Raw genomic sequence first — 15,603 nt, 5'->3', positions numbered from 1 at the left:
CTCTAATGTCATTTGCAAAAAGAGTCATTGATTGGTAGTTCGGAAAGTTAGGTTAGGAATATATCATATTGTGATTAAATGATTTGTATGCATCAGTGCGCAAGGCGCCAAGTCAGATTTAGTTAGGTTTAACAAGACAAACCTCAAATATTACCCGAATTATTTACTATTATAAAAATTGAGGGAATTAGAAAGAATTAAATTATAAATAAGAAGAATTATAAATTGTAAATATCTGAAAAACTTGAATTATTTAAATAAATATAAGCTGTTGACTATGGTTTTAGAAAATCACAGATGAAGGAATAATTTATAAAATGGTAAGCGTTTTCTCTATTTATAAAAATGAGAAATCTACGAATTGCAATAACTTTGTAATCAAAATATTATTGTATTTCTCCAAGATTCGATCTTTGGCCCCCAGTCAAAGAGGAAAACGTCCTTTATTAGCAGATATATCGAATGACATTGAGTATTCCTCACAGAAAAGAAATGTGGTACAACAAGAAAAGAGATTTTGTAGAAATTTGAAACAGTTACACATACCAGAATTTAAAGCAGTGGCTCTCTCTGACAGTGATATTTCTGCAACACAAGAGGTCATATCAGAGCATGTAAGTATCAAGATTATTATATTTTTCAGATAGTCATTAATTATTTTTTAAAGTAAATTTAGATTTATGTGCATTGAAAACAATTAAATTATAGGAAGAAAAGGTTAGAAAATTATTGAGCAAGCCTTTTAAAATTCCAATTCCTGGCTATGAATTATCAGGACGTACACTTGGTATTCGCTTATCTGGTCCACGAAGACCTTTACATGATCCTGATGAAGCAAATGCTTTGGTAGTTTACATGCCGCCAGAATTGTCAGAGCATGATAGACTAAAGATAGATCCGTAAGTATTATACATTTATTGCTTATATTTTTTAATAAGAAAAATATGGATTATCATTTGATTCTAGAACCAAGCAACTTGTTCATGTGGTAGTGGATCCACATCTGTGCAATATTTTAAGGCCACATCAAAGGGAAGGTGTAAAGTTTATGTATGAATGTGTAACAGGAAAAAGAATAGAAGGTGCTTATGGATGCATTATGGCTGATGAAATGGGATTGGGAAAAACTTTACAGTGTATAACTCTCTTATGGACACTGTTAAAGCAAGGTAAAAAAATCCTTTATGAAATTTTAAATCAGATAAATTAAATCTAATAACTAAATCAAATATTTTTAGGTCCAGAAGCAAAGCCTCTCATAGAAAAAGCAATCATTGTTGCTCCCAGCTCTCTAGTAAAAAATTGGTATAATGAAATCTTTAAATGGTTAAACAACAGAGTAAAACCTCTAGCTATAGATGGTGGTAGTAAGTCAGAAATCGACCATAAATTGACTGGATTCATGAAAACGTATGGTCGTCGTTGTCCAACCCCGATTCTTATTATAAGTTATGAGACTTTCCGCTTGCATGCACATGTTCTGCACCAAGATGAGGTAGGATTAGTGTTATGTGATGAAGGTCATCGATTAAAGAATTCTGAAAATCAAACCTACCAAGCTCTGATGGGGCTCAAAGCAAAACGAAGAGTATTACTTAGTGGAACACCAATTCAAAATGATCTACTCGAGTATTTTTCCTTGGTTCATTTTGTCAACCAAGGACTACTAGGCACTGCGCAAGTAAAATAATAATTGATTATCGCTAATAATTCATAATTAAATAATTAATAGATTGTACTGTATTTTTTTACTGAATGCAGGAATTTCGAAGGAAATTCGAAAATCCCATTTTGAAAGGCCAAGATGCCTATGCCACTGATGAAGAACGTAAAGTGGCTTTGGAAAGAATAAACGAACTTGTAACTATTGTTAATAAGTGCCTTATTAGACGTACCAGCGCTTTATTATCTAAATACTTGCCTTTGAAGCACGAACTTGTAGTTTGTATAAAAATGGGGAAGCTTCAGAATGAACTGTATAAAAATTTTATAGAAAGCGACAGTGTGAAAAGATCAATGGAAGGTAAATACTTTAATCCTAATTGTTTAATTAAAAACAATTAAACTAAGTCATTCATTATTTATAGAAAATGATGGCGAGTCTACGAAAAAAGAGAAAACTGGCAGTTTAACTGCTCTTTCAGCAATAACTTCGCTTAAAAAATTGTGCAATCATCCGGATTTAGTTTATGATAAAATTCGAGAAAGATCTGAAGGTTTTGAAAAGGCAATGGAGCTTTTGCCTTCTAATTATAATACAAAGTAAAAACTTTTTTAAATAAAATATTCGTGTCTTATAAACTATACGTTTTTTAGGCTTAACTAATTGATTGATTACTTATAGGGAAATTTTACCGGAATTGTCGAGTAAAATGATGGTGTTGGATTGTTTATTGGCCTCAGTAAAGTCTACAACTTCAGATAAAATAGTTTTGGTGTCAAATTATACACAGACTTTAGATTTGTTTGAAAAATTAAGCCATAAGCGTGGGTACAAATACGTGAGGTTGGATGGAACCATGAGTATTAAGAAAAGATCAAAAATCGTAGATAAATTCAACGACCCCAACGGTGGAGATTTTATTTTTATGCTAAGCTCCAAAGCTGGTGGCTGTGGATTAAATTTAATTGGTGCTAATCGATTGGTAATGTTTGATCCTGACTGGAATCCGGCAAACGACGATCAAGCTATGGCTAGAGTTTGGAGAGACGGGCAGAAAAAGCCATGTTTCGTCTACAGATTTCTTTGTGTAAGAATATTTCTGAAAATTAAATTGAGGTGTGAAAGAGTCTTATTATCAAGAGTCAAAGCCTCGAAAAGGAGGTTTTTTGTACGAAACTAATTTATATGCCCGCATTAGCAGACAGATTTAACTTCAATAATAATTTCCATTTGCTTTAATAGGTATCAAAAGATTAAGCTACTGATTAAAGATTTGTTCATTTTAGCGGCAACCTTCGTCTCAGATTCTACCATAATAACTATAGAATATGTAAAAAGTACAACTAAAACAAACAAACCTTGTATTCTAACAAAACGATTGATTTTTTACAAAAACATTTCGATACATGGATTACTTGGTTCTTTCATGCCTCTTTTATTATTCCTTAAAACTTTTTATTTTAACGATGAATGTTTCAGACTGGTACTATAGAGGAAAAGATTTTCCAACGACAAGCGCACAAAAAAGCTTTGAGTTCAACAATCGTGGACCAGGAAGACGATGTTGCGAGACACTTCTCTTTGAACGACTTGCGAGACTTATTCAAACTGGAAGATAATACTGTATCTGATACTCACGCAAAGTAAGCAATTTTAACTCAGATTAGGATTTAAGCACAATCAGCAAAAAAAATTATGTGTCGACTATAAGCCTATTACGCCTTCATATATATTGATTTACCAATAATAAGTGTACGCTTAACTTTTAGAAGACAGATTTTTTTCTTAGCAGTAACGATTACAGTTGCTTGTGTCGTAGTTAAGTAATAGGTATTATTAGTTTATTCGGTTCTCTCGAAGTTAAAATTTAATCCCTATTCTTCTGATTGCTTAAAGACTGATCAAAGCCCTTGAAACTGGTTTTTCTAAATTTTTAGTCAATCTAATTGTTTGGTAATTTCAAATCAGATTTTACCAAATAGAGCTAATAATTTTATTAGTACACAGATTCAGTTCTTATTTATTAAATCCCTATTTATTTAACTCATTTAACAACTTAAATTATATTTCAAAATAGGTTCAAGTGTAAACGATGCGTAAACGGAATAGAAGTTAAGGGTCCACCGGAAAATTCCGATTGTAATTCTGATTTGTCTGAATGGAGACACGCTCATAATGCCCGAACGTTACCGGATATTCCTCTCAGACAATGTTGGAGCAGTGGAATTTCGTTTGTTTTTCATCATCGTTCCAAAGAACATGTTCAATAGTACCTGGTCAATCCATGTACTTTCTTCGTCAATAATTATGTTCTTTTCTAATTTAATTTAATATTTAATTAAGATATTTAAATTTTGAAATATAATGTACATAAAGTTTTCAGAAAAAAGACAACTTATAAAAATTGTAGAATTCACAAGAGTTATCTGTAAGTAAAGTTCATATTATTTATAGAATTAACCTGTTATTGCATTACATTACTGGCTGTGCGATTTTTTTAAAAATGTGCTGCTATAAGATTTTAATCACAAATTTTCAGAGCAGTAGTGTGCTGCCCTCTGAAGCTGAAAGAGAAACTGCTGAAGGTTATTGCTCTATTTGTGCATGTAACGCTTGTATAGAACATAAAAAACTTGAGAAAATACTTCAGTAACTTTGTACATAAACGTTTAATCAATGTAGAAATTGTAAAACTCAAACTTGCATTGCATGCAGAATAACTTCTAGATAGATATTGCTTTAATACTCAAAAAACAAGACAATTATCTATTTTATTATAATGATTTGATTAATTTCATTACAATCTGCAATACTTATATAATTTTTAATTTGTTCAACTTCGAAGTGACAACGTTTGGCAATAATTATATGTAATAGAAAAATGTCGATGTATGGTGATATGGGAAATACTTTTAGAATTATTTATATCAATTTATTCCTTTCACTTTTATTTAATATTATTGTATATAAAATTATATTAATCCTGTAATATTAGTATATTATCGGCCCTGACTAATATTTTTATGTAAAAAATATGATAAATAATTCGTTATGATGCAAAAATTCCGTAGATCATAAAGCATTTAGAAGCCAATGTTTTCTCGTTGCACAGTAAAATTTTTCGTGGACTGCGTAAATGAAGCGTATCACGTATAGGAAATTGTTCAATCGTTGAAGGGAAATATTGAAAGAATATAAAGGAAAAATCGTATTACCTATGAATATCTAAAACACAAAAAATGTAAAAAAGACATGAATATTCGAAATGATTTAACGAATTATGCTGATAAAATTATTTTGCAAAATAAATTACGTAAACAAGCTGCCTGATACATATAGATAGACTCGTTCAAAGTGAGAAGGACAATTAACAAGTGATAAACCCTGAGATTGATATTTTTATTAAAATTAAGAATATTAGTAAAAAGTAAGATCATGGTAGGTCTTTCGACTCCAAAAAGATTCCCATAAAATATATGAAATGCATCCGAAATCAACGTAAGTTTACCCCAAAGAATATTTAAAGTTATTATTAAAAAAGCCTATAATCTGATGATAAAACGAATGAGTTATTGTTTGATAAGAGGAGCAGAGGATGATTAATAATTGTTGAAAGTTGAATAAAGGGGCGATTGAGGAAGGGGTAAGGTTTAATTGATCGAACTTCACAAAAAAGATAATACGAAAATTTTCTCTGTTGAGAAAGGAGGCAAATGTTTTTCATTGTTTTGGATGGAAAATATTAAATAAGTTAGAAATCTGCGAAATAGGCAAGTAGGTAGAAGAAGGGAGGGGGATGAAATAAGGAAATAACGGTGAATAATTAAAGCTGAGGTTTGGTTAGGTCAAGACTAGGAGAGAGGATCGAGTTAGCGAGTGCAAGAGAGACAGAGCTAGGACGCTGCTGGCTGAGTGATGGAAGTGAGGATAGTGGGGGTAAACAAAGAAGGTATGGAGTGTCACGTGACCAGACGTCCCGAGATGCGATTGGTTGGCTTCATCTCCACTTTCCCTCGGCAGTCAGCTCGGCCACCTTCTCGATTCCTGTATGCTCAGAATAGTTCCAGATGTGGCCATGTTTAGTTTGAACATTGAAGTTTCGCTCATCGGCTCATAATTGCTACATTTCTCTCTGCTAATTTGCCAAAAACATCCGCTCTTTGATCCAACGACCGACGCCCGACACAAAATCTCGTTCGCATCTCACATGTTTCGATAAGCAAACAATTGCTCTCTTAATTCGCTCTCCTCTCCTTTTTTGATCGCCTGGGGGAAGAGAAAAGTCATTTTCTTTCCAATAAGGGGGAAACAGCGCGTCCAGGGACGAGCGGATACCGAAGGATAGAGAGAGAGGGGGAGAAGAGGCAGCCGGCGCCATTTTGTTTAGAAAAACAGACGGTACACAGAGGAAACGGTGCGAAATTTTCTTCTCGTACTAACGCAAAAGCAAATAACCAGTAAGAGATCACTCGAGAATCGGAAGAATCTGTTGTTTTCGTACAAATAGTTGCCGAAAGGGGTTTTACTCCTTTTTCCGTCTTCTCTTTCGGTAAGAAAAGGCGGCGGCCATATTGCTAAATCGGGAGAGGCCTTCCGTGCGCTCGTAAGGTCATCGTGGGTCGGCCATCTTGAGATTCCGACGTACAAAGTGGAAAAAGCACCTCTCCTTCGTCGACATTGTAACACTTGTCGACTCCTACGCACGCGCGACCATTTATTCCCGTTCTCTCCTCTCTCCCGTTAATTTTCAAGCCTCTCTCTTTCTCGTCGCTCCAAAATTCTTCTCATGGACGATCGTCAATATTCGATTTTCGTTTCTTGCGATTATCCGGGGCCCTGGGACAGAACGAGAGAGAGAAAATCTTGAAAAGTCGAAAAGAGAGAGATAGAGAAAAAGGGGGAGGAACAGTGAGAACAAAAAGTGCACAGAGAATTCCAAAAATTTCGCTTATAGGCTTTGTATGATTCTTCTCGCGGGATTTTTCTCAATCCTGTCTCATCCTTAAAGACGTCAGAGAGAGGAGAGAGAGAGAGAGAGAGAAAGAGAAAAGCTCCTGAAGCGGAAATGAGAGCGGATAGAAAACACAAGTGTGGTCGTCGCGATCGATCGAATGACCTTGAACGTTTTTGACAAAAAGCACAGTGGTATATCTTTTAATTTGTACATTCAAATTAATTTTTGTACAAAACGCGATTATAATACAATTACGCGATACAGAAGGGACTTAAACGATGGCATTAGAAAGTGTTTCCGCGGCAGAGACTTTCCAAAGGTTTGCCTTCCTCATTTTTTAACATTAAAGATATAGACAGAAAATCATTTAAACGTAATAACGACGACAGATAAAAAGTTAGAGAGAGATAAAAAACGGAGAGCATTCTTCGAGGGATACAAAGTTCCGTTGTCTCCGTCTCACACACGTACACAGCCAAATACACAGACAGACGTTATCGCGCGCATCATATTCGTGCGCGCGCACACAAGGACAGACGCTGACGCGTGGTAACCACACATACACTCATACGACTGACTGTCATACTGTACTATAGACTTACAACATTCAGACGTTATTTTATGACGTGTTACTGTATAAACTTACGAACACTACTACGCATCACCACTTATGCATGCTTACGAATACTAATGTTGGATTTGCACACATATAAACGACACAGAAAAACACTTGTATACACTTTCCCATACGCAGCCCCTTCCACCCCTTTTCCCTTGTGCCTTTTGGCAAGCAAATAGAGCGCGTTCTCTTTTCTAATTACATATTACTCTATATCTCTTCTTCGCTAAAATTCGTCAAAAGTTTGTTTAATGTTCGTCAATGAACCAATTGGTATTGTTCTATTTTTGTCTGTGAATATTTTTCCAACGGAAATGAGTCAAGTTTCGAAAATAGATTTTTTGCATTACTTAATTTTCCATCAGTTTTATTTATTTTTGTAAAAAATCACGTAGTGTATAGTCGAATCAGTTTGTCTGAATTGTTTTTGTTTTATTTGTAGAGAGTTTTTTTATTTCATGGATGGATCAATTTTATTAAATTGTATTTTGGAATAAAGTTTCTAGTTCATTTGGATATTTGGTAGAAAAATCAGTATGACACCGCGAATAATAATATTCTCTTGCATGTCAATAATATCACAGGGATCTTATATTAATAGTTTGTAACATTGGCCGACATTATGTTCCTTCGTCATCCAATGACTGATTGTTTATTACTCTAGTTTCGTTTTTATCTCTCTAAAGCACTCTGGCCCGCTGCGGGATATCAATTTCTCTCACACTCAACTCCCCAGTCACACACTAATACCCATCCAAACAAGACAAATAACAGGAAACATTGGTATTCGTTTGATCCCAAGTTTTCATCGATGCTACTGCCAAGACTGGTAGATTATGTTTCTATATGCTATTTATCCAAAGTTACATTGAATGATTATGATGAATATAATAATGATGACGATGGTGCTCAATCATGATGAAAATGATGTTTATGCCAATGTTTAATGATGATTTTAAAGATGATGATCCATGAATCAAGGTAACATTATTTTTAGTATCAACTATAAAAAGGATGCAGGGAGCTCGAATATTAACAATTTGGTTTTTAATAAGAAACTCGAGCAATGAGAATAATTGTTACAATTCTTGTTTTGCTCTAGTTTCTTATAATTAAAGGAACTCTAGAAAATCGATCTATCTCCGTTCGATCTTTTACTTAATCTTTCTATTTTTTGTTCTTCTTTTTATTCGTCCAGCTGGATTTAGTTAAAATTAATTCGATGAATCGGCTGATGTTTTTAATTGTTCTGTAATGGGATGAATACATCATTTTCTATGTATTTAAATGGTTTCTTATTATACTTACTGTTGAACGAATTGCAATGTGCCTTAAATGAAGTAGATGGTTATGAGTCAGGCTGAGAGATTTATTAATTGATTGTTTTTGTTAATGACTTTGGCTTTTTTTAAATTAAATTATATATTTTGGTCGATTAGTGAAATTTTGGTTGATAAAAAAAAGTAAGCTTAACTAACATTGGTGATTTTAAGAGAATGGTTGAATTTAAACAAATTGTGCAAGGTTAAACATATCATGAAATAATTATGGTTTTTTGGATGATTCAGATTTTTGTAAACTCGTTTAATCGATTTTCCGTTTGAAAGTTATTCTCGTTGATATGGCTAAAAGATTAAAGGAGAAGGATTACTTTATAGTCAACGCTAGATCGATAATATTATATTAGAAATCGAAAGAACAATTATTTTCTAGATTTTCGGTAAATCGCTATTATTTAACTGAATTAGCAATAGTATAAATTGGTTTAAGCAGAAATTTAAAGGGGATATAATGTCGTAGGACAGGTTTTATTCGTAAGTTTAGAGTAGGCGAGGCAGGTTTCATGTTTTTAGGTCGGTTAATATCGATCGATTTCAGCTACACTTCCTTTTATTTACTAAACACGCAACAGAGAGTTTCTTGTTATTTCGTTCCACGTAAAATTTCATGACAGATTTCAGATCGCTGTCGTCAATTTTTATGAGCTTATCCTAACCGATAGGAAAAGCTTTTTCCATCACAAATTTAGCACGAGAAACGTGCACACGTACAAATGATAATATTAAGGTGATAGCGTTTAAGAAATTTTATTTTTAAGGAAATTTTCTGATTTCCAGAATATATGAAACAAACTTTTTTTCATGATTAAGTAGCAGGTTATTTAGGAATACTTAAGCATTATTGAAATTTTTGCATTTGGAAGTATCTAGCATGTTATAGAGCATGTTACAATTTTTATCTTTGGTAACAAACATAGGGGTATAGAATAATCCAATATGTTAATTCAGTGGCAATTCGTATATTTCCATCAGTTACATCATCAACAATTTGGATTTAATAGCATATGGAAAATAAGATTTTTTTTTACATAGTAATTTGTAAATGATAGCCATGAGCTAATTGTTTGTCGGTAGCATCAAATGAAGTCTTTAGTGTATCTAATAGTAAAATGAAGATCTCCATGTGAATAGTATTTTAAATGGCTATTTCAATTTTTAGTAATAATGATAATGATCTGGAAGATGGAGAGATTCCATCGGACGAAGATGACGAACCAGTTCAGCCTCCTGTAGCTGCATTCACTGAGTCATCAAAAGGCGCTATAAAAAATGATGATTCAAAGAGCAAAACCAGAGATGCAAAATATAACAATAATAAGAAACAGCCTCTTCAAAGTGCTGGCAAGCATGATAGATTTGCTAAACATAAAGACCCAAGCGAGGATTGGGCAGGGGATGTTGAGAAGGCTATCAGAGCTGCACTTGATGAGGATTCCTTAAGGAGTCAGGAATCCAAGTCTAAGAATAAAAATCATAGAAATAGAAATAAAAAGAGGTCACGAGATGATAAGGAAGATGAGAGGAGCAAAGATCAAAAGGTAATTTTATATTTTATTACTATCTAGTTGTTAATGTTGTAAAGAATTTTTGCTAATGAAAATTACTGTGTCATAGAAGAGAAAGTTGAGTGATGAAGAGAACAATGATGATGAAGATGAAATGCTATTTGTACGAGGTGCTTCACCTGTAAGGAAAGATGTACAAGATAACAGTCCACCCAGGCATACTAATGATCATGAAAGTTTTGATAGTAATTCTGATTATGAAGAGAGGCCAAATATAAATAGACACAGAGATAATGATAATAAACGTGGTACTGGTCGAGGAGGAGGCAAACCAAATGGTAATTACTTTGTAAATAAGCATAAATATGTTATTAGCTGTGAAAACCTAATCCATATTGTTTAAAACAGGTCGTAGAGGAGGAAAAAATGATCGTGGTGGAAAGAATAAGAGCAGAGGGCACATGAGGAATGACAGAAGCGGTCGTAGAAATCAAAACAATGATCAGGACCAGGATATCATTTGTAATTATTACATGCAAGGCAAATGTCACAGGGGAGATGATTGTCCTTTTTCACACAATGCTTTGCCACCTAGAAAAATGGAATTGTGCAAATTTTACCTTATGGATTGCTGTGCCAAAAGAGACAAGTGTCTGTACATGCACCATGATTTTCCATGTAAATTTTTTCATACTGGCTTACATTGCAACCAAGGAGACAACTGCAAGTTTTCTCATCAACCTTTGAGCGAACAAGTGAAGGGAATCTTGCTGAAGCATTTGGAGACAGCACCGAAAGAAATTCTAGGTGATTTTCCAAGACTGAGCAGAGATGGTGCTATGATGATGATTAATAACACCGCAAGAAATCTTGCTCAAGGTCAAGAAGCATCAAATCAAAAAATTCCCAGTCTCTTTGAACTAAATTTATCAGCAATCTCTAATACAGTTGACAAAACTGAAGATAAGGAGGATAGCAACAAAGATAAATGTAAGTCACTTCTAATTGTAGAAATTGTTTAAAAAATCTTAGTAATATATACTGATATATAAAACATTATTTCATGTCATATAATAGTAATAACTGATTGGTTTTTAATAGTTGCTGTGGAAGAATTGAGTAATCAGCAGAGAGCAACCAAGGAAAGAAAATCACACACAAAGAAGACAAGATGGGGTTCTGACGAGGACAGAGTTCCATATGAACAAATTATGTTGCTCCAATCTGCCAATGAACTTGGTCTACAACTGCCAAATGTTGCTCTTGGATTAGCGGCATCTCAGCATTTCCAACAAAGGCCAGCGGTACATCAACAAACCCCTATCATGGACTTTTATACTGATATTCCTACTGAACCCATTAAGACAGAAGATTTTACAAAAGACGTTGAAATGGACGAAATATTAACCGAGGTAAGAATATAAATATTAAACATAATTATTGACTTCTACAGTTTCTTATAATTTTCTTTTTATTAAAGACAAAGAAGAAAAATGCATCTTTAGAAGACTCGAAAGACGTGGATCTAAGGCAACTTTTAAGTACCTCAAAGAAACCACCACCAACAGTAAGCATAGCAGATAAAGTGGCTAATCTGACTAAATCTAAATCAGAGGATGAAAGTGATCAAGACGAAGAAACAGAATTGGTCATTGAACTCCCTGTGGAAGAAGAAGACAAAGAAAAAGAAAAACCAAAAGAAGGTAGAAAAGAATAAGGATTAGTAATTTATCAAACTATAGTTCTTTAGGAATAATTTTATTCATTTGTGAATTAATTTTCTCTAGATGTTGAAAACACAAAGGATCAAAGTCGTCCTTCCGGTATAGCATCGCCTGTAGCAGATACGAAAGAAGCTCCGTCCCATCTGCCTAAGAAGGCCCAAGAATTGTTTATGAGAATTCAACAGCAGCAACGAGCAGCCCAGGACAGTTTGAAAAATATGGAGAATGAGTCTTCGGAAGGAAATTCCGAGCAAGTTGCTGAAGATTGGTATTCCGACGACGAAGAGGATGATGACGACGATGAAGATGGGAATCTGACAATAGTCATCTCCAAGGACGTCAAGGAAGAAGAAACTACAGCAAAATCTTCCACAGCCAAGGATGAGTCTAAGATTAGTCCTCCAGAGATCCCTCAACCTGCTGCAATCGTCGATAAACTCGGTGACCTGAGTAAAATTGATATTAGCGCTGAGGTATCAAAGCTTCTGTCTTCCCTGAAGGCTCAATCCACAAATGGCAAAGCCACATCTGGTCAATCTAGCATGAAGGATAATCCTACCTTAAAATCCATCGAAGAGAGCAGTAGTCCTGGTAGCTACAGTCCCAAATCTTCGTCTGTGAATGTTAATATCCCTTCTACCCAAGTTTCCAAGGTAGAGAATGAGACTTCTAGTCCAAGATTATCACCAGGACCTTCCGCAGCACCTCTATCGAGAGATCCTCGAATGTCCAGAGATCCCAGACAACGAAGAGATGAACAAAGGTCAAGTCCTGGCAGGGAAAAAAAGGAAACGAAACATATGACCTTGCAGAATAGCATATATAGTGCGGGAATAACCGCTATGGATACAAATATGGACACAGATCTTAGAACAAAAACAGATCAAGATCTTCGAAGAAAGGACATGGATTTCAGACAGAGATTCCAAACTAGTTTTGGCGACACTGATTTAAGGATGGTTAATGCAGGGTTTTCAGGTTCCTCTAGTAAATCAGATGTTGATCTTCGACAGATGCTAAGCTTGCCCTTCAAACCTGCTCCATCACACGTTCCTTGTATAGAGATTGATGCCAGCTTTTCCTCCCATCCTCAAATGGTCTATAAGGTATATGTTTGTGATATTCCTAGACCAGATTACACTGGCCTGAACATAGCAAGGAATGATCCGAAGGTGAAGAGAGATCCAAGATTAAGAAAAATCTTTAGAATCAGTAAAACCGACTTGGCGGATTCCCCGATGTCCCCTCCACCAGTGAAAATGGACACGCCGAAGTCTCCGCCTCAGGTCCGTTCAGATCCACGAAGAAAGGCTCTAGAGGCGTGTAACCAGTCTTCTATGAATGCTTCCATGATGCCAAGCCAACACGAGATGAGTATGGGTATGCCAGTTATGGGTCCTCAAAACATGCCAGGCCCTCAGAGTTTAATGAACATGAACTCCAATGCGATGATGGGTCAGATGGGTCCTATGGGACCGATGATGAATGCTCCAATGCCACCATCAAACATGCCTCCAATGGGAATGGGTGCTCCTAATTCAGGAATGAATATGAATGGACCAGTCATGTCCCAGAATCAAATGAATTACGACCCCCGATATAATTCGCAAAGAAACAGTGGTGTTGGACTTCTAGGCCCTGCTCCTGTTATGGGTTATGGGCCTGATGTTCCACCGTATGATGGCCCTGGACCAGGCCCTGGTCCAGGTCCAGGACCTTCTTATCCTCCTGGAAACTTCAGTAATTACGGCCATGGACCTGGTCCAAATGATCCCATGATGGGATTCAACTCGAACGGACCCAATGTCAACAACTTTGGTCCTGTTGAAAACCAGGATTGGCCACCAAGCAATCCAGGTAGGAGAGGAGGCAGGATTAGACGCAGGAATCGTAATAGGTCTAACCTTTCATCGAACAATTAATAATTCTAAACCTGATGCTCCGATGTTGCCGATGACTTAGGATTTTGCTTCATTCCTGGGTATTTTAGTAGTCTTGGTAGGATATGAATCCAATGATCCTACAATATGATTCAGTTTGAACAGACCTAATATGTACAACTACGTTCCTGTTAAGAATCCGCATTGACCGCAGAGTAATATTGGAATAAAAGGCAACAGGATCGGAAACAAGAATCGTGATAGGTCAAATTTTTCATCGAACAATTAACAACTTTAAGCATGATACTCCATCGTCATCGATGATTATGACATCTTCCTTAACCTGTGAAGTTTTCAGTAATTTTGATCAAGCTTGGGCCCAGCAATCTCACGATAGGATTCATTTTGATCAGTCCAAAATGGGTTATCGAGCAAATTCAATAGGAAAATGGCAGGATCAGAATAATTTGTAATAAGCCCAAATTTTCATCAAACGACCAGTTAAGAGCGATTATGCAACAAGTGACAATCAATTTAGATCCTCTTACGGCTACACTTCCAGATTTAATCCGATCATACCCAATATAGTTACTCTTAATAGGAATGTGTTTGTTAAACTTCCTAAAACAAGATAAAGTGGTTATAAGCTCTTTAATTATGATGGTCCTGCTCATTTAATGAAATTGAAAATAAAATTTATGTAAGTCATAATTCAGATGATCCTGGTGCGAGAAATGTCCAAGTAGGTACGTAAAGAAGTACCTGATGATAATTCTCACATAGATAAATATAATAACACTCGCAGTGTTACTTAGCCTATTTCCATTCTCTTAATTATATTAATTGTACAAAGACTTGTTATTTCTGGGAGGAAAAGCAACAGATTGAACCGGCCCCGAGATCGGAAAGACTGCGGTGATTTAGTTAGTTTTGGTAGCTTATAACTTAATATTAAAGGATGAGGAATTATATTCAGAAATGTAAAAACCTTTTCGATTTCGTGGATGATTCAGTCAAAAGTATTTGTATATATATAAACATATATATATATACTTATATCATTTATTTTTGTTTACTTATGATAATGTATACTGCGGAAAAGTATTGACAGCATTGTAACAAATGGATTATTCTTTTCTTTTTTTAAGTCTTCCAACTGTATATATTATACACATACGTACGTAAGCACGTATATCATTAAATGCTAATATGATTGAATTATGCATATACATATATATATACACTTGGCATTACGGTGATTGTTATAGTTATCACTTTTATATGATTAAAAGGTAATAAAAATACATGCGATCGTCATTGCTGATGTTTGACATTAAATAATACTTAAAAATTTTTTCAATGTTTATTTTTATAAAAATATAACCATTGCGAATCTAAATTGGAAATCTTTTTTTTCTTTGTTTTTATTTCATCTGAAATAAAATAGAAGCAACTGTCTTGTACAGTATTTATGAACAAAGTGTAAAAGTAATGAATAGTACGTTGTTATTAAGTAACTTAAAGTTTCATTTGAGATTATTACTGTTAATTATATTATTCTAAAAATATTTATATATAGATTAATATTTAAAGTTTACAAATATGTGTATATTAATCATCCTGTACAGACAAATTCTTTTAATAATGTAAATTAATGTGTATTCGCTCAATGAACTTTTTCAAATATAGTTACATGCATAAACCTTATTTAATAAATCGCGCGGTGTTCCTTAAGGATCATCACGAGATTACTAACCGCACCTATTAATGCTTAGCTGCGGTAACATGTAAATCTATAAAATTATGATGAATTATCTTGTACAAATCCTTTTAATAATGTAAATTATTGTGCATTCGCTCAATGAATTTTTTCAAATATAATTGCATATGTAAATATCGTTTAGCCTTTTCTTCCGTC

The 15,603-nt window shown here is 34.6% G+C and overlaps 2 protein-coding genes across 6 annotated transcripts; both read left to right on the top strand.

Moving 5' to 3' along the window:
- Window positions 1-102: 102 nt before the first annotated feature.
- On the top strand, window positions 103-4,972 carry okr (DNA repair and recombination protein RAD54-like okr). Of its 2 annotated transcripts, XM_066730789.1 has the most exons (11): window positions 169-227; window positions 288-320; window positions 405-614; window positions 709-899; window positions 967-1,169; window positions 1,239-1,681; window positions 1,762-2,023; window positions 2,088-2,262; window positions 2,345-2,750; window positions 3,143-3,306; window positions 3,741-4,972. In XM_066730789.1, the coding sequence occupies exons 2-11, from the start codon at window positions 318-320 to the stop codon at window positions 3,931-3,933; spliced, it is 2,250 nt and encodes a 749-aa protein (XP_066586886.1). In that variant the 5' UTR covers window positions 169-227; window positions 288-317; the 3' UTR covers window positions 3,934-4,972. The 2 variants fall into 2 exon arrangements, with proteins under 2 accessions (XP_066586885.1, XP_066586886.1); XM_066730788.1 differs by having other exon boundaries at window positions 103-320.
- Window positions 4,973-5,549: 577 nt separating this feature from the next.
- LOC136775738 (protein suppressor of sable-like) lies at window positions 5,550-15,581 on the top strand. 4 transcript variants are annotated; one of them, XM_066730770.1, is made up of 7 exons: window positions 5,550-6,936; window positions 9,736-10,114; window positions 10,191-10,458; window positions 10,490-11,071; window positions 11,183-11,493; window positions 11,562-11,784; window positions 11,869-15,581. In XM_066730770.1, the coding sequence occupies exons 1-7, from the start codon at window positions 6,896-6,898 to the stop codon at window positions 13,725-13,727; spliced, it is 3,663 nt and encodes a 1,220-aa protein (XP_066586867.1). In that variant the 5' UTR covers window positions 5,550-6,895; the 3' UTR covers window positions 13,728-15,581. The 4 variants fall into 4 exon arrangements, with proteins under 4 accessions (XP_066586867.1, XP_066586868.1, XP_066586869.1 ...); XM_066730771.1 differs by having other exon boundaries at window positions 5,551-6,936; window positions 10,191-10,419; XM_066730772.1 differs by lacking the exon at window positions 5,550-6,936 and adding an exon at window positions 7,697-8,217 and having other exon boundaries at window positions 10,191-10,419.
- The last annotated feature ends 22 nt before the right edge of the window (window positions 15,582-15,603 follow it).

The sequence above is a fragment of the Prorops nasuta genome, unplaced genomic scaffold, assembly GCF_024137725.1.
Source record: "Prorops nasuta isolate Cenicafe-Biocafe unplaced genomic scaffold, Cenicafe_Pnas_1.2 PNAS00008, whole genome shotgun sequence".
In the NCBI taxonomy this organism is placed as follows: domain Eukaryota; kingdom Metazoa; phylum Arthropoda; class Insecta; order Hymenoptera; family Bethylidae; genus Prorops; species Prorops nasuta.
Note: the sequence above shows the minus strand (reverse complement) of the source record. Positions and strands in the feature narration are given on the sequence as shown.

Excerpts from the sequence above, each read along its gene's own strand:
- okr (XM_066730788.1), top strand. Across the intron at positions 1,682-1,761 it reads GACTACTAGGCACTGCGCAA|GAATTTCGAAGGAAATTCGA; the intron begins GTAAAATAATAA and ends TACTGAATGCAG. Across the intron at positions 2,024-2,087 it reads TGTGAAAAGATCAATGGAAG|AAAATGATGGCGAGTCTACG; the intron begins GTAAATACTTTA and ends CATTATTTATAG.
- LOC136775738 (XM_066730770.1), top strand. The coding sequence starts at position 6,896 with ATGGCATTAGAAAGTGTTTCCGCGGCAGAGACTTTCCAAAG. Across the intron at positions 11,072-11,182 it reads GGATAGCAACAAAGATAAAT|TTGCTGTGGAAGAATTGAGT; the intron begins GTAAGTCACTTC and ends GGTTTTTAATAG. Across the intron at positions 11,494-11,561 it reads TGGACGAAATATTAACCGAG|ACAAAGAAGAAAAATGCATC; the intron begins GTAAGAATATAA and ends TTTTTATTAAAG.